This window comes from Pocillopora damicornis, chromosome 12 (genome assembly GCF_964200805.1).
Source record: "Pocillopora damicornis chromosome 12, jaPocDami1.2, whole genome shotgun sequence".
Taxonomy (NCBI): Eukaryota; Metazoa; Cnidaria; class Anthozoa; order Scleractinia; family Pocilloporidae; genus Pocillopora; species Pocillopora damicornis.
In genome coordinates this window covers 16,417,238-16,442,497 of record NC_142681.1, presented here as the reverse complement: position 1 = coordinate 16,442,497, position 25,260 = coordinate 16,417,238, and the positions used below count along the sequence as shown (strand labels likewise).

General features: G+C 42.4%; 1 protein-coding gene across 2 annotated transcripts in view; it reads left to right on the top strand.

Moving 5' to 3' along the window:
- Positions 1-25,260, top strand: part of LOC113680054 (uncharacterized) — a 57,732-nt gene that overhangs the window by 11,699 nt on the left and 20,773 nt on the right. Inside the window, exons 17-51 of one of the 2 annotated variants that reach the window (XM_089189870.1) lie at positions 7-36; positions 486-1,130; positions 1,621-1,698; positions 2,310-2,942; positions 3,824-3,850; positions 4,351-4,890; positions 5,255-5,332; positions 5,824-6,438; positions 7,152-7,223; positions 7,695-8,330; positions 8,605-8,646; positions 9,327-9,875; positions 10,462-10,539; positions 11,250-11,885; positions 12,180-12,233; positions 12,520-13,068; positions 13,384-13,428; positions 13,901-14,536; positions 15,201-15,263; positions 15,662-16,213; positions 16,435-16,494; positions 16,619-17,248; positions 17,532-17,615; positions 17,973-18,521; positions 18,703-18,744; positions 19,152-19,787; positions 20,250-20,333; positions 20,537-21,073; positions 21,387-21,434; positions 21,690-22,325; positions 22,720-22,770; positions 22,923-23,558; positions 23,709-23,798; positions 24,440-24,976; positions 25,213-25,248. In XM_089189870.1, the coding sequence (XP_089045996.1) occupies positions 7-36; positions 486-1,130; positions 1,621-1,698; positions 2,310-2,942; positions 3,824-3,850; positions 4,351-4,890; positions 5,255-5,332; positions 5,824-6,438; positions 7,152-7,223; positions 7,695-8,330; positions 8,605-8,646; positions 9,327-9,875; positions 10,462-10,539; positions 11,250-11,885; positions 12,180-12,233; positions 12,520-13,068; positions 13,384-13,428; positions 13,901-14,536; positions 15,201-15,263; positions 15,662-16,213; positions 16,435-16,494; positions 16,619-17,248; positions 17,532-17,615; positions 17,973-18,521; positions 18,703-18,744; positions 19,152-19,787; positions 20,250-20,333; positions 20,537-21,073; positions 21,387-21,434; positions 21,690-22,325; positions 22,720-22,770; positions 22,923-23,558; positions 23,709-23,798; positions 24,440-24,976; positions 25,213-25,248 (11,214 nt within the window). Of the gene's footprint in view, positions 1-6; positions 37-485; positions 1,131-1,620; positions 1,699-2,309; positions 2,943-3,823; positions 3,851-4,350; positions 4,891-5,254; positions 5,333-5,823; positions 6,439-7,151; positions 7,224-7,694; positions 8,331-8,604; positions 8,647-9,326; positions 9,876-10,452; positions 10,540-11,249; positions 11,886-12,179; positions 12,234-12,519; positions 13,069-13,383; positions 13,429-13,900; positions 14,537-15,200; positions 15,264-15,661; positions 16,214-16,434; positions 16,495-16,618; positions 17,249-17,531; positions 17,616-17,972; positions 18,522-18,702; positions 18,745-19,151; positions 19,788-20,249; positions 20,334-20,536; positions 21,074-21,386; positions 21,435-21,689; positions 22,326-22,719; positions 22,771-22,922; positions 23,559-23,708; positions 23,799-24,439; positions 24,977-25,212; positions 25,249-25,260 lie in introns of both variants that reach the window. The other variant, XM_089189869.1, reaches the window with a different exon arrangement.

The following is a 25,260-nucleotide window of genomic DNA, read 5'->3' as shown; positions in this document are numbered from 1 at the left end:
TCTTAGCCCGACCTACACCAACTCGACCACCTCCAGGTGAGAGAAAGATATTTCAATTCCTCCTTGACTGCACCTATCACTGAGCAGGGCTTCTTAAAAGTCTGAAATTCTTAAAGAAAGTAATGGTCTTAAAAAAAAATGTCAAGGAATAAAGTCAAGGTAGCATAGGCTGTCCGCAAGGTTTAGCTATGGCTATTAGAAGTAAAATAACTTAACACCTCAACAAAATACAGGGATAACTGACGCGTTACCTTCAGCATGCGGTCGTTTTGTCCCATCCCAACCCCCTCCATGTTGTTTTCAACCTCTTTGATCATTTTCTTCGCTGTCAACATTATTTGTTTTTAGATGGGGAGTTTAGACACTCTGGTTAAAAATAAGAAGCAATATCTTCTGCGGGAATTATTTCTTTAAGAGTTTTGGGCCAAATTTGTAAATTTCTTCCCGTAGAAGTAACATTGGCATCTTTTCATTTTTTTCTATAGAACTTCCTCTATTGGTGGCTGTTTATCCACTGGATAGAATCAATGGCGCTCGTGACATCAGCCCACGTAAATGCCCCACTGGAAGACGCTTTGGCGTAAGAATCGCCCCGGGCCCAGACGGAAGGAAAGACGGAGCTACTGAATTCCTTGGCAACCGTAACAGTTACATTGAAATCCCAAATAACAATGGAAAACTCGACACGGTGGCGTCGATCTCCATTTTGACGTGGATTTACCACGAAGGTCTAAAAGGTCCCATAGTCAACTACAGGGCAGGTCCCGGATGGGGCGTGCACCTGTGGATGATTGGACCACGCACGCTTTTTGCGCGGTTCGTTCGCAGAGATGGCGTATTTACTAAGGCGGTAGTCGTCACCAGCAGAAAAATACGTTACAGGGCATGGAATTACGTTGGTGCTACATACGACTTCAAGACTGGAGTTGCTAAACTCTGGGTTAATTCCAGGTTACTTGTTGTTAAGAGTATCGGACGATTCCGATTGGCAACAAACTATCCAATCAGGCTTGGAGCACGACATGGCGACAAACGCTACTTTAAGGGAAGAATCTTCTGCGTGCAGATCTATAGTCGCGCCCTGAACCGGAAACAAATTTTAGCGGCTAGTAAAACCTGCTTCAGGCCCTGTAAGTGATCCTAAAAGTAACTAATCTTTATTTGTAAAAGTCAGTTGCCTTAACCTTTCTTATCACATGTGTTGTATAAGCTAGATATGAGCACTATAAACCAATGTTTTTCAGGGTACAATATCCCATCCATTTTCTAAAATTTGGTGTCTTTCGTCTCCCTAGACTTAATGTTCGCACTCAAAGACAAGTATAAACTTCCGAAGGGGTCGTAAGAAAATTTCCCAATAGGGATTAGCACACTGGGCAATGCACCTCATTTCAATTACAGATGGATCAATTCAGACATCTTAGCACAATTTGACTGTAATAACACTCCTAAAATGTGGTCTTAGAATCAATGTGCCTGCAGAGTAACGTGGAAACAAAACATATCTGAACTCTGGTGTTTTCCTGTGCTTTCCTCTGCTTACTTGTCTTCGCCATATCTCTTTTGCCTAAGAGTTAATTATTTAGTTAACTAGTCTCATTTGTGTATGTCTTTTCCAAGTTCCCACAACCAAACCCAAGCCACCAACGCCGACACATCCAATATCAACACCAACACCAACACCAACAAAACCTAAAGGTAAGGGTTACATGTATACAATATAACATAATCATCGTTCAAAACACAGTGACATGTCCATGTCTAGGAAGCCGACACGAACCTTGAATGCCGCAAAACTCTAGAACAAAAATTTATCTTTCAAATCGGTACTCTTAATCCCCACGGTATCAACGAGCCCGTATTAATTAACTAATTTATTCTTTTTTCTCGTCACTGTATTCCTACCAATAGCGTAGCTCCATTTTTTGCATATAAACACACACACACACAACCCACAATTCCTCCAATTGCTCTGACGAGGGGCCAACGCTCGAAATGTCAGCTGCGAAACTCTTTATGGTGGCCAATTCACGTTATCAACTCAGTTGATAATACTAGATTATCGAATCTCTAATCAATCTTCAAACAATTGAAAAAGGCCTGAGAATGTTCAGAGGAGCGAACCTTTTACTCTTCTTTTAGAATTTGCGTCTTCCAAAGAGTTGCCTGGGATACAATAACATCAAGAAGTGCGGAGTAAATGTCGCTTTGCTTTTGCGCCTCTTGTAAGAAGTCGCTACTTTGTTCAGTCTGATACTTATTGAACCTGAGCGTTATAAATGTTTTGTTCTCATTTTTCTTTCTTCAAGGACCATTTAAAGCCTCAGCATTCTACCCTCTAACCTCGCGTACCAGAGGTCGTGACATCAGTGTGTTCGGCAACCCACCAGGAAAGCTTGGCTACGTACAATCAGCACCAGGCCCTGACAAATTACCTGGAGGTTCATACCACTTTTTTGGACGCCGTGACAGCTACATACAGTTCCCAAACAGAGGGAAATTGGACACGAGACGATCAAGCACAATCATCGCATGGATCTACCACGAGGGACGTGCGGGCCCGATCTTCAACTACATGCCAAACGGCTGGGGAGTGCATTTGTGGATGGTGTCACCGCGAACGCTTTTTGTACGTTATACGCGTCGACAAGGAAGAAAATCCACGACTGCTCTTGCTAGTCCTCGTATTAAACCTCGCACATGGCAGTACATTGCTGCCACATACGACCACTATACGGGCTATGCAAAGTTGTATTTAGACAGTAAAGTAATAGCGCAAAGGAGATTGGGCCGAATTCGTCTAGCGACAAATTATCCTGTGAGGATGGGTGCCAGGATAGGAGATGGGCGGTATTTCCGCGGGCGCATATCTTGTGTAATGGTTTTTGATGTGGCATTGAACCCCAATCAGATTGCACGCAGGAAGAAGCGCTGCTTTAGACGTAGGTTGCTTAATTGTTGGTTTGTTTAATTTGTTTCTTTGTCTCTTTGTGTATCCTTCTGCTATTGTTTGTGCACCTACTTGTCAGTGTGTGTCGTTATGTCTGTCCGTGTTTGTATTTACTGTCTAGTTGTCCGTGTGTCTCTCCATTTGCCAGTCTATTGTTTATGCATCTATTTTTCAGTCCGTATGTCTGCCTTTATCTGCCTTACTGTCTGCCTTTGTCGGCCTTTCTGTCGGGTTGTTTGTGTGTCTGTCTGTCTGGTGGGCTGAGTTTAATGTTTGCCTTTGCTGAAGCCACCGCGAATGAATGGTTAAGGTTGATATTTGGAGTTCTAAATTTTAAAACGTCTATTCTCTTTCTCAGTTAGATTTTTTCTAGATAGTCCAGCGTTCAACTCTTTTGGTGGCTTTTTTAAGTAGTCTTCTGGTACTCATTCACGTTTCATTGAGTTATTCTATACCTTTATTTATTTACAATGTCCCAAATTAAACAATTAAACCAAAGATGCTAACTAGAGTGACAAATCAGCATGTTTGTTTAAAAATTTTACCCCTTTCTTCCCAAAAGATAATATGATCTTGATGCAAACTCGCTACTTAGCGAGCTTTTAAGAGCTCCTTATGTGGCGTAGGTATACAAATCCATATACCATTCCATCTGACCGTACCGTCCGTCCGTCGGTCATTCTATCTATCTGTCCATCTGGTTGTTTTTCAATTTCTCTGGCTTTCTATCTGTCTGTGTTGCAGTCTTTCCCAAAGTTTTTTCCCATGCGTTTTAAAAGTGTACCTCAAATTTATTCCATACCTTTCAATGTTATAAAATCTTTATAGAAAAACTTGCATGATTCCCAAATCATGTTTATTTTTCTCCCACAGGTGGACCGCCCGGACCATCCGGAAAAGGTCAGACAATTAATATATTCTTGCTTATTGACAGCCACTGATGGTACTCTTTTATACCGTCTTGCTGGAATCCCCTTCGTGATATAAATAATGTTTAGCTCTTATCTTACATATCTGGTCAAATAGCCCGTTTCACTGATAAAATCGAAGAATTAACACCAAAGTGTACAGAAGTGAACCATTGGACTAAAGAAATTCTGTTATCATAATTTACAATTGATCGAGTAGTTTAATCGTTCGTCATCATCAGAGTCAAGAGAAGAGTTTTTTCAGTCGATTGTTATGATTCTGGTTCGTGTATTAAAACTGATTGGTCAGTTTAGCCGTGTTGTTATTTTCAACGAGACTCAAATGGCGTAAGTCGGTTGTTATTGGTCAGACTGGTTAAGTTACATTGCTGACTTTTGACCAACCTTCAGTTAATTTAAATTATATTGCTCAAAGCTAATTTAAAATATTCCTTGTAATGATGTGTGTTTTTTATTCCCCTTTTTTCTCAGTTTGTAAACCCAAGATCGACCTCACCTTTGTCATAGACTCTTGTACGGAAAACGACCGCTTTACCAAAGCTAACTTCCTCCGTCTGAAGACCTTCCTGATTCGTTTGATTAGCGAGCTGCGTATCTCCGCTAAACGAGTACGAATCAGCTTGATTACGTACGCGAAGTTTCCCAAACTCTTAATCAGCTTCAGCGCCAAAAAGTCCTACGTCATCAGAGTCATCAAAAACATGAAACGTGTATGCGGAGCGCGTTATACAGGGGCTGCCTTGCAGTACTCATACAGGAACATCATAAGCCGGACCTCAAGGAGAAAGGTCCTGGTTTTGACGAGCACTGGCCCGTCCAGAGATGATATCCGGGGTGCAACAGCTTTGATTCAAAGGTCAAGAGTAGAAGTATTTGCTGTGGGTATAGGAAGGCGTTACAACTTTAGGGAGCTGCAGTACATTGCTACTGATCGTCGACATGTCTATACGGCAGCGTATAGGAATATTGAGTCTTTGGTTACACTCATGAAAAAGAAGGTCTGCAAGTCAGGTTGGTAGCTCCTTGCAGTTTTTCCTAATTTTTTACCTTCCTCGTCCCATTTTTTCGTTGGTTTCAATCAGTCCAACAACGGCTTATTATTATTTCACCTTAGTTTCGGTGATGAAGAATTCTGTTCTGCGTTGTAGCGTTCAATTTTGTAGAGCTAGGATGCATCTTTTTTCGTCTACTTCTGTCAATCTTGGTATCTGTTCCTGGCGTCTATTTTATTTTGTCGTTTTGATATGCGATTCCGTTCCTCGAAAAAAAATGTCAAACTATGAAGGATAACAGACTGCGACTTGTTTGAGTCTAGATAATATATAAATATAACTTAAACTTTGTTCGGCTTAAAACGTGTTTACATTAACTTTAGATAAATTCGTGACACCTGTCAAACCAGTTATACCCAGGCCTCCAACACGTCCACCAACTCGTCGACCTCCGAAGCCCGGTAAGTGTCTCTATAGCTTGTCTCCAAAGACTCTGTTTTACAAGTCACAATTTTTCCATGAACTTATGTTTTCAGTCCATCCTGCTGCTGTGCGATACCTCACCTATTTTGTTACCGTCAATTTTAAATTGATTGATAGGTTATAATTGAATAAACCAATAATTGAATCGATTATCTTCTAAAATAGATCATCACAGTGCCAGAAGCGTAATAGCATACCACAATTTATGAGAGTCTGTTCTACAAGATTTTAAAAAACTGAAAACGTGATACGTTCACTGGCAGCATTTTTGTTTGCGGTTCCTTGCCAGATTTGCATTAAGATAATCAGGCACACATTTCTTTATAGAATTAAGTTTGAGGCTCAATAATTCTTAAAATGAATCACCATTGTTTTTAAAAATCTAAGTCAGTGAATCTAGCATATTACTACGTAGGGATGGGTTGATATTTGACTCCAATCAGCCGTTGTCTTTTTATATGTTCCTTAGGACCTACGCGTGCTTTAGCAATTTATCCTCTTCAGTACCGAATCAAAGGAAAAGACGTTGGTCTGTTCGGAAACCCACCGGGCATTCTTGGCTTTGTGAGGCCTGCGGTCGGACCTGATGGAAAACCCGGTACATCATACCAGTTTTACGGTCGGAGAAACAGCTTGATCCGATTCCCAAATCGCGGTCGTTTAGACGCACAAAAGGCAATAACGTTACTTGCTTGGCTTTACCCAGAGGGCCCTGGACCGATCTTCAAATACGGCGTCGATTTCTCTGTCGGTAGAGCGCGTAGTTTGTTTATACGAATTTTCCCGCGTGGATCACGGAACAGCAGAATTCGCCCACTGAGGGCGCGCGGAGTATTGCGATACCGAAGATGGCACTTTGTAGCCGCCTCTTATGAACAGAAAACGGGTGAAACAAGGATTTATGTGAATGGAAGACTCGTTTCTCGCACACGGCTCAGAAGAGTTCGTCTTGGTACTAACATTCCTGCAATCATGGGAGCTGCAAGAAGCAGATACTTCCGTGGAAGAATCTCCTGTATGCAAGTTTATGGACGGGTTCTGTCCAGGTGGCAGATCATCAAGCGAAAGACAAAATGCTTTAAAGGTAAGCGACACTTTGTAACTGTCTGTTGTTTTACACTCGTAAAACACGCGCTTCGGGGAGGAATAAATGAACAATAGCTGGCATACAACGAGTAGCACGCTCTACCTCTTTTTGAATAAATACCATAACTTTCATTTGTCTCCCTTTCCCCCCCCCCCCCCAATTCTTTTCAATGTTGCCTATACTAGGAGCAGTCGGCGAGGTATGTCTTGTGAGTCAAAAATTAAAAAAAGTGAAAAAAGATTGATATTTTCACGTCACGGGGAGCTTTCGGAGGGAAATTGATGGGCCTCGCTCATGGAGCTAATTTAATACAACATTGTCAGAGAGGGAGAGGGGAACTTTCGAGTAACTTATCTCATTTCTGTTTTATATATTCAATGGAGGGTTGTCGACCACCTTCTAATTAGAGACTTGCCAACTCCTTTTGCCACTCATTGTTCAAACAAGAATCACAGTAACTGAAAACGCCAAAAAAAAAAGGCCACTGTCAATGAGATCTGAAAGTATATTTGCGAAAACAACCTCAACCTTTAGGGCCTCTGTCGCAGCTGCTTTTAGTTTGAATCCCACTGGCTGAGGAGGTGATGCGTTGTCTCGAAACTAATCACATAGCGGGGTGAAATAAAACCAATACAACCCTGGATAACTTCCGACAGTCAATTAAAAATGGCCCTTTTTGTGACCAAACTATTTTGTATATTGCATTTTAGGAGTGCATCCACTTCCCGCACGACCAACACCGGTTCGCCCTACACGTCCTCGTAAGCCCCCAGTTCGTCCAGGTAAGAAAAACAAGGATAAAAATAAAAAGTGGGGAATATCAGAAGTAAATGTTGTCATTAGTCTTTCTACCCTTAAACACTTTAGACTAAAAGATATTACAGAGGAAAATGGCACTTCATTTAACTGGGTGGATTAAATGAAAAGAATCGCAGCAGCCTTGTAAAAAAAATAATAACATTCTCTTAAGCGAAAGCAACTTAAGATCGATGAGCGATGGTTTCCATCTTAACGAATTCATATATTACAAACAAACATTATGATACGACAAAAAAATTGGTGTTGCTAACTCTCCAGTTATTTGCTTTGGTTTTGTAGATGTATTTAAGTTTAAACTTTGTTATCATCGTAAATGCTGAAATACACTAGCTGTTTTCTGTACCGATCCAATAAGTTAAGCAATTTTTAGAATTTTTCCATAAATCAGGATTTCTGAAAGAGGCACGTGTTACCCTTTTGGTTTACGTTTTCAGTTGTCAACCCGAGAGCTCAGGCTGTATACCCGCTCAGTTTGCGTACGCGCGGTCGTGACCTCAGTTTGTATCGTAATCCCGCGGGAAGCGTTCGAAGCGTCAGGTACATAACAGGCCCGGACGGAAGACCCAACACAGCGACGCGATTCCTCGGACACCAAAACAGCTTCATCGAGTTCCCTAACCGCGGTAAACTCGACATTAAGCGGTCCATTACTTTACTGGCATGGATTTACCACGAAGGACGTGCAGGACCAATATTCAACTACATGCCGAACGGTTGGGGCGTGCACTTTTGGATGGTTTCACCGACGACGCTGTTTGTACGGTTTACGCGTCGTAAAGGAAGGCGATTTACAGCGGCGGTTACAACCAGAGTCCTAAATCGTCGATGGCAGTTTGTTGGTGCAACTTACGATGGCACAACTGGCGTTGCTAAGCTATTTGTGAACAGGCGGTTTACTGCAAGTAGGCGCATTGGAAAGATTAGATTGGCCACGAACTATCCTGTACGGATGGGAGCTCGCGCTGGTGATAGGCGTTACCTCTTCGGTCGTATTTCCTGCATGCAGGTGTATGATCAGCCCTTATCAGCATCACAAATTTTACGTCGGAAAAAGAGATGCTTCACTCGAGGTAAATTGCAGTGATTGATGTATAAATTGGAAGATTAACGTCGTTGCAGTTATTTGTTCGCGATAGAGAAAATGTATTTCGTGACTGCCATGTATGGATCTGGTCACGGAGCTGTTTAGAGTGATCCAACATTTCCCTTTCTGTAGATCTTTAGCGCAATATTCAAAGTAAAACGAACTAAATGCTCTAGTAGAATTCAGAGTGCACTGGAATTAAAATGGATCGATGGCTTTTTACAAACCCTTACTTTTTTATCTTATTGCTATCGTTTCAGGTCCTATCATCGTTCCACCGGTCATTCGTCCAGCTGGACCAGGTATTTATCACGTGTTTTCTTACCATGCTTAACTGCTTTCCTCGCAAGAGCTGGTTTGAGCAAGGTCTCACCCATCGTATCCATGAGAAAGAATTTCTTCTTCGGAATTGATTTATTCCATATGGCATAAATGTTTCGACATTCTGACGAACTCTACTTTCAAACACAACGAGCTCTTAAAGTCTTTAACTCAAAATAAAGCTCGTATCCGATAAGTGTTATAAGAACGATTGTGTTACCTTAGAAGAGATCCGAAAAACTTAAGCTTTCTACGATCATTATTGTTTATCATTATTATCATTTTGATAACCAACCTTGCGTAGGTGTAGTGCGTTTTATGCATTCTTAATAGTCGTGATTTATTCTTGCAGGTTCTTAGTCAGTTTTTTCTCTCTTTATAAAGGGGTGAGTTTCTTAAGAAACTGTGGTGCTGCGTCGGTGGGAGAGTATAACAGGGTAATTCAGTATTATCAACTGAGTTGATAATGTAAATTGGCCACCGTCAGAACGATAGACGAAGAGCTAACGCTCGAAACGTCAGCCTTTCAACTCTTCACGATGGCCAATTTACATTATCAACTGAGTTTATAATACTAAATTACCCTGTTATACTCTCCCACCGACGCACCACTACAGTGTCTTTAGAAACTAACCCCCTTTATTCATTTTTTTCTCTTTAGTTTGCGTAGCCAAGATTGATTTAGGTTTCGTCATCGACGCCTCCGGAAGCATCGAAGCCTCGGGCAGAGGGAACTTCAAACGTTGCCTTAATTTCATCAAGAGATTAGTGGCTTCATTTAAAATCTCAAGGCGTTACACTCGCGTTGGAGCTGTTGTTTATTCAAGAAGGGTTCGTAAAGTGTTTGGTTTTAACACATACAACAACAAAAGATATCTCATGAAAGCTATTGACCGTATTCCATACCTCCGAAGCATCACCAGGACGGGCTACGCTTTGTCATTTGCCCGGCGTAACCTGTTTAATAGCAGGCGCAGAAACAGCAAGCAAGTTTTAATCGTGATGACTGACGGAATATCCAATGACCGCGTGCGCGGAAGTGCACTGGCACTAAAGCGCGCAGGAATAGAAGTATTTGCCATTGGAATTGGAAAGAATTACAACATTGGACAGCTCATGCAGATAGCCTCCACAAAGAGACAAGTCTACGTAGCGGGATTTAGGAATCTGCAAAATATTGTTCGAGTGATAAAGTCTAAAGCTTGTAAAGGTATGGCTATCTTTGTCTCCAAGATCATGGAATGACTTTTTAATTTGTTTGAATGAATCGCTTTTACGATCGATTTCTTGGAGATTACTTATAGCATACATTTTCCCAAATTACGCTTTACTAAATCATTTTGGCTCTTTGTCCTTAAGCGCTTTCTTTTTTCTTGATTTTAAGTTTAGAAAATTTGGCTTATTGCTAATGTTACCGAGAGTTTTCCGTCTGGAGTTATGTTTGTCATTCTCCTTTTTCTTAGGCTGTTTTCTCCTCGAGAATAAGCTTCAAATCTGATAGCAACAACCATAACTTTCTTAAAATATGCAAAATTTTTAACCAGGGTCCCACCCCTAGGTACCAGTTGGGCTTTCCCCCCCCCCCCCCCATACTTGTTGGGCGCAGTTCCTAAAATGCAGTTCTCCTGCGAGAATTGTTTATTTGCTTGATTTTCGTCAAATAATCAAAATTGAAAAAAGAAAATCCGCTCGTAGTGACTATGTAATGAACCATGGTGTGATAATTGCATGGTCACACATTACTTAAGTACTTGTGAGGAAAGTTATTTTTCTTAATTTCGTTGCAGTGAAACCAGTGAAACCAGTGAGACCAGTGAGACCACCCATTAGACCTCCCGTAAGGCCTACGGCTCGACCGCCAGTCAGACCACCTCGTAAGTGCAGCTTACCATGATATTAAAATAAAAACATTAACTCTATAACTCCTAAGACTGACTAGCATCAAGTTTCTCCTTACAATATCATCCCCGAATCCCGAATTAAGGTCACAAGGATAGAGGAAATGATCCCGAACTAAAGAAGCTCTTGTTTGTGAAACAAATTCTCTTTGTCAGCACCTTAGGAAATATACAGAGAACAGTTTGGAGAATACGCATATCGAGGTTAGGGTGTAAAGGTCAAAGACAGGAGGAGGTGTTTTTCAAATTATAGCTTTTCTTTAAAACCAGCCGCTGCTTTTCCGAGATGTTCAACTGACGTAGTCGGCTGTAAAATTTGTCGGTCAATATATAATTTGTTTTAAACTTTTCTTGAGCGTCCGCTTCTTATCACCACGGGCACTGCTCTCGATTTGATAGCTATAGTCTGTTGATGAGTAGACATAAGTCACTACTGACTTATCCATCCCAGTGTTGCTAATATTATAACTATGCACTATGCATACAAGGCGAGTTCTTGATTTAAAGCGCTTTGTTCGTGGCGTATTGGCGCATTAGTTGTTCATATTTGACCTCGCGTAAATAAGCGATGATCTAATTTCAAATGGCGGCAAGGTTGTAATTTGACATTCCTAGTTATCAAATTCCTTAGCTGTTTCCATTGCATATGTATTTATCTCACGTGCCATTTTCCTACTTTTTTACAGGTCCCGCTCGCGCCTCTGCGGTATACCCGCTGACCTACCGAACACGGACACGAGATGTCAGTTTGTTTGGAAACCCGGCAGGATTCGCTAGGAATGTTCGATTTGCTCTAGGACCTGATAAGAAACCGTACGGCTCATATCAGTTTCTTGGTCGACCAGACAGTTACATTGAATTTCCAAATCGTGGCAAAATAGACACAAAACGTTCCATCACGCTTTTAGCGTGGATCTACCACCAAGGACAAGCAGGCCCCATTTTTAATTACAAGCCAAATGGCTGGGGTGTTCACTTTTGGATGGTTTCACCTAGAACGCTGTTTGTCCGCTTTACGCGCCGTGGACGGCTTCGCTCCACCAAATCGGTTATGAGCAGGAGGGTCTTACCCGGTCGGTGGCAGTTCGTTGGTGCAAGTTACAACCAGCGTAAAGGGCAAGCGAAGTTGTTCGTTAATGGCAGGTTTACAGCGACGACGTACATCGGGAGAATCAGACTTGCAACGAATTATCCGGTCAGAATGGGTGCCCGTGTTGGCGATAGAAGATATTTCAAGGGACGAATCTCGTGTATGCAAGTGTATGATCGCGCTCTCACAGCAAAGCAAATTTTACGCCGAAAGACCAGATGCTTCAGAAAAGGTATGTGTTATCTCTCAGTTTGAAGCATAGTACTAGCACTAGCTTTATCTGGTAATCATTTATTTTTATATGCCAGGGTGTTTCATGGCCTCACTTTACGATATGTTCGGCATAATTAATCAATTAATCGGAACGTGGAATAAAAAGGCAAGAGAACTAGGAAACGCATGGAAACAAAACGATTTCAACTTTAATACGTGTGCAAGATTCCAAGGATTTCACGTAGTTTTCACCTTCACAATTATACAGATGGTTGCAGGTTTTAGTTGTTCTTACATGGTATGTCACTTTCAGGTCCTGTTGTTATTCCTGGTGTTCCAGTCAGTCCAATCCGTCCAGCAGGAAAAGGTAACCGACAACGTCTTTGTTGCATTTATAGCATTTTTGCCTGTGGAACTACTATCATCCTAAGATTTCTGGGCTGCAGTGAATTTGATAATCGTTTATCATCTTTTGAGGTGGCGTTGCTTCATATTTTATATCAACATGCTGATGAGAGAGAAACCAGTCAAGAAACCGTAAAAGTATGGCTGAAGAAGAATGTATGAACTTTGAGGAAAGAAAAAAAAGCAGCTTAATTTCATGCTGCGCACAGGGCTCTTTTTGAATTTGTATTCCTTCTATTTTCTCGCAGTTTGCCTGGCCAAGATCGACATGACGTTCCTCATCGATGGCTCCGGCAGTATTGAGGCGTATGGCAAAGGGAATTTCAAACGCTGTCTAGATTTTGTCAAAAGAATGGTCGTATCCTTCAAAATCTCTCAAAGACTTACTCGAGTCGGCGTGGTGCTTTTCTCCCACCGTCCTCGCCTTATATTCAGCTTCAGCACTTACAGTAGAGCTCGTGATATCTTAAAAGCTATCGACAGAATTAGATATCCACGAGGAGGCACTAAAACAGGCATGGCAATGTACTATGCCCAGCGGACTCTGTTTAGGCGCAAGCACAGACACCGTAAGCAAGTCATGATTGTGATGACGGATGGTCGTTCCCAGGACCGTGTGAGCGGAGCTGCACGTGCACTAAAAAAACAGGGCGTGGTGTTATTTGCTGTCGGTATTGGCAAGCGATACAACATTAACCAATTGATCCATATCGCGTCTTCAAGACGGCATGTCTTCACGGCGGGATTTAGGAATTTGCCGTCTATTGTCAGGATTATTAAGACAAAGGCATGCGCAGGTGAGGCTCTTTATCTTTGTTTCCGCTGTCTCAACAAATTGGATCGATGTTGCCCTACGTTTTCATCGTAAATCTTCAGACTGAGCTTCCTCCATGCTTTCCACAACGATCAAAATCCATTGAATTTTCCTGAAGTATTTATTTGTCGATCAGACAGGTTTTAAAGAAATGATTAGCGTATTATGAACTATTTGTAGTAAATAGCGAAATAACAGCAAATATTTGTGCCTTATTAAAGCGAAGTGTAACACGATGAAAAACATGTAATAATCACAAACAAGCATTTCACATTTTTTGCTTGTAAATGCTTTTAAGGTGCTGTCAAACCAAGCAAACCAGGAAAACCTTCCCGTCCAGCGCGTAAGTAACAAAACACTTAGCTGATTACATCAGTTTGTAAACTCTGGAGACCTGCTTTGTTGACTATTGCTTCCGATGATGTTAAGGTACATAGGAACACTCGGGCCGAGAGTAATGAGAGAAAACAGTAGCACAAATAATAACTTACCAGGCCATTGTTTCTTAGCTCCGCTCCTCACAAGTTAATGAGTGACGGCAATTTTCCCCATGAAGGAAAGCGTACTTTATTTCTTCTAATTGAAAGGGATCAGTAGACGCTTCGCCGCCTTAATTTTTTCGCTGTTGCAAGTAGCTTTGACGAGAACAGTGGACACCCTCCCCTATGATTTCTTATCGAAAAAAACACCTAAGTTATTCGCGCCGCTTGGGCAATGGTCAGCAATCTATCCCTTTACTATGTTGCGTCGTATGTAGTTCAAACGGATAAGTGAAATCTTTCCGAATTGAGATCACAATTGATTTGAATTTAAAGGTTATGTTCGTGCCATGGCTTTATATCCACTGTCATATCGAACAAAGGGAAGAGACATCGGCGTCTTCTCCAATCCTCCCGGAGTTCGAGGTCTTGTCAGATATGCAACCGGTCCAGACGGGCGACCTAACACCGCAACCCAGTTCTTCGGTAAGCCTAACAGCTTCATTCAGTTTCCCAACAGAGGCAAGCTTGACACGAAACGATCTATCACTCTATTGGCTTGGATCTACCATGAAGGCAGTTCGGGTCCTATTTTCAACTACATGCCGAATGGCTGGGGCGTCCATCTCTGGATGACATCTCCTACGACTCTCTTTGCCCGGTTCACGCGTCGTCAAGGACGCCGCTTCACTCCTGACATTCAATACCGCGGCATCACGCACAGAAGGTGGCAATACGTAGCTGCGAGTTATGATGGCGGTAGCGGCACGGCTAAGCTGTACCTGAATAGCAGACTGGTTGCGCGAAAGCGCATTGGAATATTTAGAATGGCAACAAATTATCCTGTCAGGATGGGTGCAAGGGTTGGTGACAGTCGCTTCTTCAAAGGGAGAATCTCTTGTATGCAGGTGTACAATGTGGCGTTGAACTCCAGACAGATTGCAGCTCGAAGCAGAAGATGTTTCTTGAAAAGTAAATATCCTAGTAGTGTGTTATTTAACTGTCTGTGAAACTATCAGTCCTCGTCACAAATATTTAATCGTTTCCCTCTTTTCACCTTGTCAATTTTGGTATCGAAAAAAAAATTCCCCCTCCAAGTAACTCATCATTGGGAACGAAAAGTACGGGTGTAGGGGGAGTCAGATTTTCACCACTGTATGTTATATTTTGGATTTAGTGAGTCTGGGATTTTTATTTTTATAACGAAAGGAATGCAGGAAATCTTGAAAACCGGTATCTGTGGCAAAGATTTGCAAACTGTGAACCAAACGCTTTAGTAGTATAATCCCTGTCTGGCATTGTGTCGCATTTTGCGAGCCATAGTGAAGACTACGGCTTTTATCCCTGTAGCACGCTCGCGTCACTCTATCATATTTTTTTCTTCATTTAATCTTTTCATTACCCTCCAAAGTGATAATGATAGTAACACGATTTATGCTTTTGGGCAAAAATATGTTTTAGGCCCTTCTCAGAGTTCACTGTAAATCTCGCTTAACGGCTTGGGCTAAAATGATACTGAGTCAGGCCCAAAACATATTTATGCACGCGAACATAAACTCTACTGCTTAATTGGACTTGAATAGAAAAATCTAGAATCCTCTTAACATAGTGAATCCTCTCCATTTAAAACTTGTAGGTACTGTAAGACCTGGTCGCCCTGTGGTTCCAGGTGGAGTGCCCTTCCGTCCAGGCAAACCAAGTAAGTAATTTGAGTAAAAGGATTAAGGCATAAGATTAAAGGGCGAGGTAAAAAATTACTACAGATTACAGATTTTTGGCATAAAAAGTCGCTTAAGAGTACAGATGTATGATTAAAGATTTTCAGCTCCTGTGTACGTGTTCTTGAAAAGGGTGAATCAAATTTGCCTCGAAAAACAAAAGTTTGATCAAATAATTACAGTTCGTTTATTTCGTAATTTTTAAACTTAAGTAAAAGTTCTTTTTTAACTTAATTCGATACGTTTGCTCAAACAGCGACAGATAATTTGATATTGAGTTCGAGATACAAAACAACTTTGCGGAGAACTTTTCGTGATTTAACTGCATGAATATTCCAATCCTAGTCGTATAACATGTGCACATTCAATTTCTCCTCAGTGTGCAAAGCTAAGGTTGATCTTGGTTTCCTTGTTGATGCCTCTGGAAGTATTGAAATGTACGGCCGTGGTAATTACCAGCGGATGAAGGACTTCATCAAAGAAGTGGCGGGAAGTTTCGTTGTCTCCAGGCATGGAACTCACGTTGGTTTAGTCGTGTTCGCCAGCAGACCTGAACCAGTGTTCCAGTTTAACACCTACTACACGAGGCGAGGCGTCATGAACGCTGTCCAAAAGATCCCGTATATCAACGGAGGAACCCGGACCGGCTTAGCTATAAGAAGAGCTACTCGGTACCTGTTCAAATCTCACCACCAACCCGGACGAAAGAAAGTGTTGATTGTCATGACAGACGGTATCTCGTACGATGATGTAATTGTCCCAGCAAGAAGACTTCGTCGCACTGGTGTCTCCATATATGCACTCGGAATCGGTCTTAAGTACAGTCGACGGCAGCTTGGCAAAATTGCCGGAACTCCGAGGCATGTGTTTACCTCGAAGTTCGCGACTCTCCGAAAGGCCGCTCGTAAAATCGTGAGTCGCATATGCGCGGGTGAGTAGACCAGAAACGTAAATATAATCTTTAATCTTTACTTCTTTTTCACCATGCACTCATTTAACCTCTCTTCTCCATCCGAAAAAATCTTCGTTGATAATTGCCTCTTCTTTCCACAATACGTGGGAAGGGTGGGAGGAAGGGGTTGGATTTTTTTCGCTCACCACATCTTAGGAAATGTTACGAATTTTTTCTTGTTTGTTCTCTGTCTTCTTTAGAACCAGGAGCCAAACCCATAAAACCAGTTGGTCCAAAACCTGTTAGACCTCGCCAACCAGGTAAACACGACCTTTTTCTTGGCGTTTTAAGGCTTTTGACTCAATGAATTTTACACATTTTGCTTGAAATTACGTACTTGTCTTCAGTCATTTTGCACTTTCTCATTGCGTCTTTGTTTCTCAGTACGTGCTGTGGCTATTTATCCACTGAATGGAGGAGTGAAAGGCCGCGACATTAGCTTGAGCAAAAATCCAACCGCCATCCTAAGTAACGTGAGGCCCGCAACAGGACCTGACCGGACCCGCGATGGATCGTACCAGTTCTTTGGTAAATCCAACAGCTACATCTATTTCCCTAATCGCGGAAAGTTGGATACCAGACGATCGATTACCCTGATGGCGTGGATCTACCATCAGGGACGCGCAGGACCCATCTTCAACTACATGCCGAATGGCTGGGGCGTGCACTTCTGGATGATTACACCGAGAACGCTGTTCGTGCGGTTTACACGTCGACGAGGACGCCGCTTTACTAAAGCGGTGATGAGCAGAAGAGTCGTACCCAATCGATGGCAGCTTGTTGCCACGACCTTTGATGGAAGGTCCGGACAAGCTAGACTGTTTATTCAAAGGCAGTTTGTGGCCCAAAAGTACGTTGGAAGAATACGACTGGCAACGAATTATCCCGTGAGAATGGGAGCACGTATTGGTGATTCACGGTTCTTCTTTGGACGGATCTCGTGTATGCAGGTGTATCCAATGGCGCTGACAAGAAGACAAATACTTGCGCGCAAGACAAGGTGCTTCAGAAAAGGTCGGACAGGATTTTCGTCTTGAATTTAACACGCTGATTTTAGCAAATGAGTGCTGTTAGTTTTGATAAAAGCTGCCTGCTTTTTTTTTGAGGTTTCACTTCGATTATTCTGTTCATATGATGGGGTTTAGGCTCGTAAGGTACCAAGTCAATATGTCAAATCTGAAATTATCGGTCAACGTATCATGTTCCTGTGTAGTTTTAACTAGTCAAAATGGTGGTAAAAAATCAACTTTATATCACAATTTCAATGTCATTGTAATTTTATTACTTCGTTTTCCAGTTATTCGACCTCCTCCAAGGCCAAGACCGAGACCCGGACCCAGGCCTAGGCCCCAACCTCCAATTCCTGGCCCGGCGGGGAAGAGTAAGAACCTCTTTTTCTTCTCGCTTCAGTTAATTGTCTCTCTTACATCTATCACCCAGTATCACTTCTACTTTTCACGTGTCTGTTAGCTTTACGTATTAAGTCTTTTCGAGCTTTTTCAAAGAGAAAGAAGTCACAAACGTGTTTCTGTTTTCGCCCCGAGTAAGATGAAAAAAGGACCTTGAGATCGAAATCAGTCTTACCTCAATTTTTCGGATTTCATTGTGTTTTGGCAAATCGTGGCGATTGAAATCAAACCTTTAAATGTGGCTTTACGCACTCTCGTTAACACCTTGCTTTTGCCTCAAGTATATTGAAACCATTGTTGTTTCTAAGTAAATAAACATTTTCTTGCAGTATGCCGTGCCAAAATAGACTTGGTCTTCGTAGTTGATGGCTCTGGGAGCATAGAAGCATACGGCAGAGGAAACTTCAAGCGATGCCTCCGTTTCGTCAAGAATATGGTTCGTTCCTTTACCATATCAAGAAGCTACGTGAGAGTTGGAATTGTGGTTTACTCCTCGCGCTCACGATTAATACTCACCTTCAACCAAAATCGCGGAGTTAACAATGTAATCCGCACTATCGACAGAATCAGATATCCCAGAAGAGGTACCCGAACAGGTGCAGCGCTCTCATTTGCTTACTCCCGCCTCTTGGCTGGCGCAAGGAAACGAAGTTCAAAGGTTGTCATTTGTATGACTGATGGTCGTTCACAAGATGACGTAAGAGGCCCTGCCAACCTGATGCGCAGGCGTGGTGTGAAGATATTTTCGCTTGGTATTGGCAAACGCTACAACATGAGACAGTTGCTTCAGATGTCCGGAAACCGTCGTAAGGTTTTCACAGCTGACTTCAAAAATCTCGGTTCCGTGGTGCGCGCTATCAAGCAGAAGGCGTGTAGAGGTGAGGAAGAAAAATTTTCCCTTGGGTGGTTTTGGGAAGGACAGAAACATGCATAACGAACACGTTCTTCGATGTCACCAGATCCACATAGAGCAAATTTTGAAAAAGATAGCTTTTCGACTTCCCACTCTGAGTGGCAATGAAATTCTGTTCGAATAAACATGTGTTTTTCTTATTTTAGTTTCGAAGCCAACGCGACCGACTAAGCCTGGAAAACCGTCTGGTATGTGGAGACAGAAAGGCAAACCTTACTCAAATGTTAAATATACATATACCTTTTTTAAGAGAAACATTTTTAATAATGGACCTTACTTTCGTTTGCTTTGTATTTTAATTGATTTAGAATTACTTATTGAACATAATGGATGGCGCACAAATCGGGATCAACAAGTCGTTGCACGAGCTCTCTATGGAATAATATTGCAACCTACTGTTCTGTTTTGAACCCAGGAATGTAAAATAGAGATACGAAATTGTGAGGAAAACCTGATATAAAACTTGTGGTAGTTCGTATATAATGTAGTGGTTTAAGTAGAGAATAACATTTTTGTCGTCTACCAAAATCTAATCTAAGCTTCAATGGCATCGGAAAAAACTTAACTCTTGTGGTTACGTTTTGTTGTTCAATAGCCGTTGGCCGCGCAGGCGCTGTGTATCCACTAAGCTCGTCCACGGGTGCGAGAGATATCAGTACCAATGGCAATCCGCCAGGCCGACGCGTCTATGTCAGGTTTACCCCAGGTCCCGACGGAGTCCGGGGAACAGCGACGTCGTTTTACGGCCGTGCGAACAGCTACATCGAGTTTCCGAACCGCGGTAGACTGGACACTAGAAGATCCATCACATTGATAGCCTGGATCAGACACCTTGGACGCGCGGGTCCGATCTTCAACTACATGCCGAACGGCTGGGGCGTGCACTTCTGGATGGTTAACCCACGGACGCTATTTGCACGCTTCACGCGTCGAAGAGGCAGGCGCTTCACACCCGCAGTGTCCAGTCGCACAGTTCGTTACCGTGCATGGAACTATGTGGGCTGCACGTATGATTATCGCACTGGCATTGCTAGGCTTTTTGTTGGAAACAGATTTGTTGCATCTCGCCCTATTGGTCGCATTAGACTTGCAACTAATTACCCAGTGAGGATGGGAGCCAGGATTGGAGACGGGAGATATTTCCGAGGTAGTATTTCCTGTATGCAGGTGTATAAGAAGGCGTTGACTGCAGGACAGATCCTTGCGAGACGAACGAGATGCTTTAAGAGAGGTGCGGTGTATTAAATTTCGAACTTTTCCGTTCAAGCTAAGTATTATTGTTTGAGTTTTTTCTCTATTCATCAAGCGAAACTCTACCCACCCAGTAGTAACAGTTAAGTTTCAGACAAACGTGACGAATTTCATAGGTTATCAGCAATAGCTTGGCTGAAAAGCGGGATAACTTCCAGCAGTACGTAACACACGTGAGACTTATGCTATCACGTTGAAGGAATATAGATTTCCTAAGGAAATTTGACCATTTTATAATGGTTTTTGGTTAAATTAAAATTCACGTCTGTTCATCTCTCAATTTGGAAATAGAAGGGGATGTTTCCCATATAATATTCAGATGCTTAGGGAAAGAGTTAGGTAGTGCACATCCCTAGAAACAAAATTCAACGAAATCAACGGGAAAATTGCCTTTAAACTTGTTTACAACAATTCTGATGTTATTTTCTGTTTCATTTCATAGTTCCACGACCGCAGCCTCCACGGCCAAGACCAAGACCTGGCCCTAGACCCAGGCCTCCCATTCGTCCTTACCCTGGTGGAAAAGGTACTACTTGGTTAAGCTACCATCTACCTGTAGCTAATTAAATTGCTTCATCGATGTTTTCTCTGGCAAATTCAACTGTAGATCATTCGCGATCCTTCACTTAACGTTTTCCGACTGCAGCCTTTCTGAGTGTGCTTTTACAATTAATACTTGTCTTGTTTGATACTCAATTTAAATCTACTTTTTTTCTTTTCGCCTTTTAGTGTGCCGGGCCAGAATCGACCTTGCCTTTGTCATAGACGCTTCCGGTAGTGTTGGCCGCGCTAACTTCCGCCGTTGTCTAACCTTCGTCAAAAACATGGCCCGAGTGTTCACAATCTCCCGAAGCTACACCCGCTTTGCTGTGGTGCTTTATTCATCGCGTCCCTCTAAGATATTCGGTTTCAATCGCTACCTTAATCAACACTCCCTGCTTCGAGCGATTGGCCGCATACGATACACTGGCGGCGGAACTAAGACGGGTTACGCACTGACTTACACTTATCAAAGACTCCTACGCTACAGCAGACGAAAGAACAAAGTCGTGGTTGTCATGACTGATGGTCGCTCGTATGATAAAGTGCAGCCACCAGCCTTGGCTATCCGTCGTAAAGGGATAAAGATACTTACCTTAGGGGTAGGAAAGGGCTACAGCATGAAGCAACTGATACAGATGTCATCCAACAGACGGGATGTTTTCACCGCTGATTTTAAGAACTTGGGATCTGTTGTGAAGATAATCAAAAGAAGAGCTTGTAAAGGTATTGAGCTTATTACATGTATTTTTTCTGCTAAAATGCAGCTCACACGAAGAGAAACACGCTGCGAAGGCGTAGATAAAAAAAGATATCATTGTATGCATGTGATCCCTCTACCTGAAATGCAGACCCCTTGTTGAAAATGCTGCTATTCCTCCCTAGAGAACCACATCTATATTTTTATAAAGGTGTCTTCAAGAGAACTCTTTCTATTTTTTACCGCCAATTTTTAGACTTCACTCAAATATCTGTGGCGTGAATACGAAAGTTATTTGCTTTAGTTATGTTGAAAAATTGTCAATGTTTTCTCTTTCAGCTGGTAAACCTCGACCTCCGAGACCACCACGCCCACCAAAACCAGTTGGTAAGTGCGGGTGATAAACCAGACCAGTACATTATGACTTTAAATTTCATATCATAAAGCGCGTTTTGATCGAGTGTCGTAAAACCCAAACAAAGTTATGGTCCAAAGCCAATCGGGAGAAAGGAAAATATTAAAAGGAGCCAATGCGACCTCGAACTAAAAACAAGCATTTTTAGTCATTCTAAGTTTTCGAGAGTGTGGAAGCCATTTTATACTAGTTCATTGCAACCGCTGTTTACCTTTGTATCATTGCAGTAATAAAACGAGCTGTGGCTGTGTACCCACTGAACCGTAACACTCAAGGCAGAGACATCAGCTTCGCAAGAAATCCCAACGGTAGACTAGGTAGGGTCAGATTTGCCAAGGGACCTGATAACTTGCCGGGCGGTTCGATTGAATTCTTTGGCCGTAGCAACAGCTACGTAGAGTTTCCTAACCGAGGAAAACTCGACACTGGTCGTTCTATAACTCTATTGGCGTGGATCTACCATACTGGTCGAGCAGGACCCATCTTTAATTACATGCCGAACGGATGGGGCGTACACTTTTGGATGGTTACACCGTCGACGCTTTTTGCACGGTTTACACGTCGTACAGGAAGGCGTTTCACGCGGGCCATTTACAGTCGAAGTGTGAAGCCGCGTAAATGGCAGTTTGTTGGTGCTACCTACAACTACAGAACTGGTGTAGCGCGTTTGTTTGTGAACTCGCGGTTTGTAGTGTCCACTCCTGTAGGACGAATAAGACTGGCGACTAACTACCCTGTCAGGATGGGAGCACGTATTGGAGACAGAAGATATTTCAAGGGAAGAGTTTCATGCATGCAAGTCTATAGCCAAGCTTTGAACAGGAATCAGATACTTGTTCGTCAAAGAAGGTGTTTCCGAGCAGGTAATAGAGCTACTTTTGGAGTCGTAAGGAAATTTTCGAGTTTTTCGGAGTACATACTTAGGAACAAGAGAATTGATCTTTCCGAGAAAAATACCTGAAAAGGATCAATTATTAACCTTGACGTTGACAAAAACATATGGTGTTATGCGCTCTGTTAAGCCTGTCAATTAAAACACTTGTCGAAGCAAAGTTACAATAGTTATTGACTGACTAACGGAGATGTCGCTGCTCTCTATTTGTTTAATTCAAGAGTTGTTATGAAATCTTGAGAATCATTAAAGATTTAGCATAGCAGGTCACATGAGTAACGTGTTTTCCATTTCCCTCTTATTTTTTTTTTCTTTTTTCTACTCTGTATTAATGGGCTTGTATCTTTTATCTCTTCTCTTTTTAGTGAGACCTCGACCCAGACCTGTGCGGCCGGTAAGACCAACTCGACCTAAAGGTTTGTGGTTTTGTTTGCTTGATATCCACAGCATCTTCCGGTTTTCCTTTTTTTTTCCTTTTACTGCTTTCCTTATTGTCAATGGTACTGTGTCTCTTGAAAAGTTAAATTTGGGTCTGACAAATGCTCAATTACTTATTTTCTCTAACTAGTTAAAACTCAAGCCGTGGCTATTTTCCCTCTCAATGGAGGAACCAAGGGCAGAGACATCAGTAACCTTGGCAATTCGCGCGGAATACTCAGTTATGTCCGCCCTGCGCCCGGACCGGATGGAACACGTGACGGCTCTTATCAGTTCTACGGAAGAAGCAACAGTTATATCCAATTCCCTAACCGAGGAGGCCTAGATACTAAGAATTCAATATCTCTCCTGGCCTGGATTTTACATCAGGGACGCGCAGGACCCATCTTCAACTACATGCCCAACGGTTGGGGTGTGCACTTCTGGATGATTACACCGAGAACGCTGTTTGTGCGGTTTACGCGCCGCAGAGGACGCCGCTTTACGAGTGCTGTTGTTAGTAGGAGCGTGATTCCAGGAAGATGGCAGTTTGTCGGCGCAACGTATAACGGAAGAACAGGGAAAGCGAAGTTGTTTGTAAACAACAAATTCACGGCAAGGAAGTACATCGGACAAATACGGCTGGCGACTAATTACCCAGTGAGAATGGGAGCTCGTATTGGCGATGGACGATATTTCCGAGGACGAATCTCCTGTATGCAAGTTTACAATGGGGCTTTGTCTCGCTGGAAAATTAATTCTAAGAAACGAAGATGCTTTAGAAGAAGTAAGCTCCGATCCGAGTATTGTCGTCATTGCTGTTCTTTTTAATCTTCAATTGCTCGTTACAATCAGTCGTTACACGTAAAATATGAATGCATTCTCTACACGGTTTTTGTGAAACAAATATATGTAAATATACATTTCTTTCCTTTAGAAGTTCGACCTGGGCCCAGACCCCGCCCACGGCCACGACCAGCACCACTTCCAAGACCTAAGCCCAGACCCAGGCCAAAACCCGGAAAAGGTGAGAAGAGCGAGTGCTTGTACTAGTCAAGGTGCCTCGGGGCAAGCAGAGACATCTTACGCCTTTTTTCTTACCTTGATTACTTTGCTACCAAGTAGCCTTGCACACAATTCCTTTGTTGATCAGTTCACTTAAGGATAACTCGTAACACTATAATCTCTTCATGCTTCAGAAACAGGGATAGGATCCGGCAGTTTCAACTTAACCCTTCATTCTCGTCTTTTGCGATAATCATCAAGTTAAAATGACGTCTCCCGCCCTGCCCCCGTAATTTTAATTTTTGGGAAACACGGTGTTACAGGGATCAGTTAGCCGATTCTTGAGTGATTTAAGGTCCGGGTTAAAGCCTTGACTGGGTCAATGTGTTGTTTTGTTGGGCAGGGCACTTAAGTCTCGCATTCATACTCCGCCCTGCAATGTAAATAAATACGGCAGAATATCAGGGAGATGTGATGAATCTGTAGCGGTATCTCTGCAACGCACTGACTTCCCGTCAAGTGGAGAGAGTAAATACTCCAAGTTGTTTCCTTTGACTAAAACCTAGATAAGTTCCGATCCTCCCGTTCCTAAGCTAAATCATGCGAAAATATGGCTTTCTCTTGCCTAAATAGAATGTTTGTGTTTGCCTTGCTTTTATTTAGTTTGTATTGCGAAATTGGATCTCGCCTTCCTCATCGACGGCTCGGGTAGCGTTGGCTTTTCAAACTTCCGCCGTTGCCTGGTATTCATCCAGAACGTTATTCGAGGATTCAGGATCTCTCAGCGATACACACGCATTGCTGCTGAAGTTTACTCTTCAACTCCACGCAGAACATTCCAATTTACCCGATACAGTAATGCTTACCAAGTCCTCAGGGCCGTTGGATCCATAAAGTACCCGCGTGGTGGAACAAACACCGGGAAGGCTCTTTGGGACGTGCTTAGATACGTGTTCCGCGGTAGGACCAACCGGAAAAGGGTCCTTTGTGTATTAACCGACGGACGTTCTCAAGACCATGTGTTGAAACCCGCCCAAGCGCTGAAGCGAGCGAATGTTGAAGTTTTCTCGGTCGGTGTAGGTAGAGGATACAGTATTACTCAGCTAAACCAAATGGCAACAGACCGCAATCACGTGTTTACAGTTGATTTCAGAAACCTCAACTCAATCATTAAGGCCATTAAAAAGAAGGCTTGTAAAGGTAAATGTTCTTTTTGTTGCTAGTTGTTCTTGGGTACAGTAAGATTGTAATGAATATTGCTCAGCATCTTGGGGATATAATGTATTAAAATTGTTTACTGATAAATGGTTTATTACTTTTCTCACTTACTGATTCACAGTGATTGGCCTATTAATTGAAAATGTTAGACAGTTTTTTCAGTTGCTTTTCTTCTTTGTTCGTTGTATTATTTAAATATTTATTCTCTTCTCTTGAAGGAGGACATAAACCACCATCGCCTCACAGACCCTCAGGTACCAATTTTT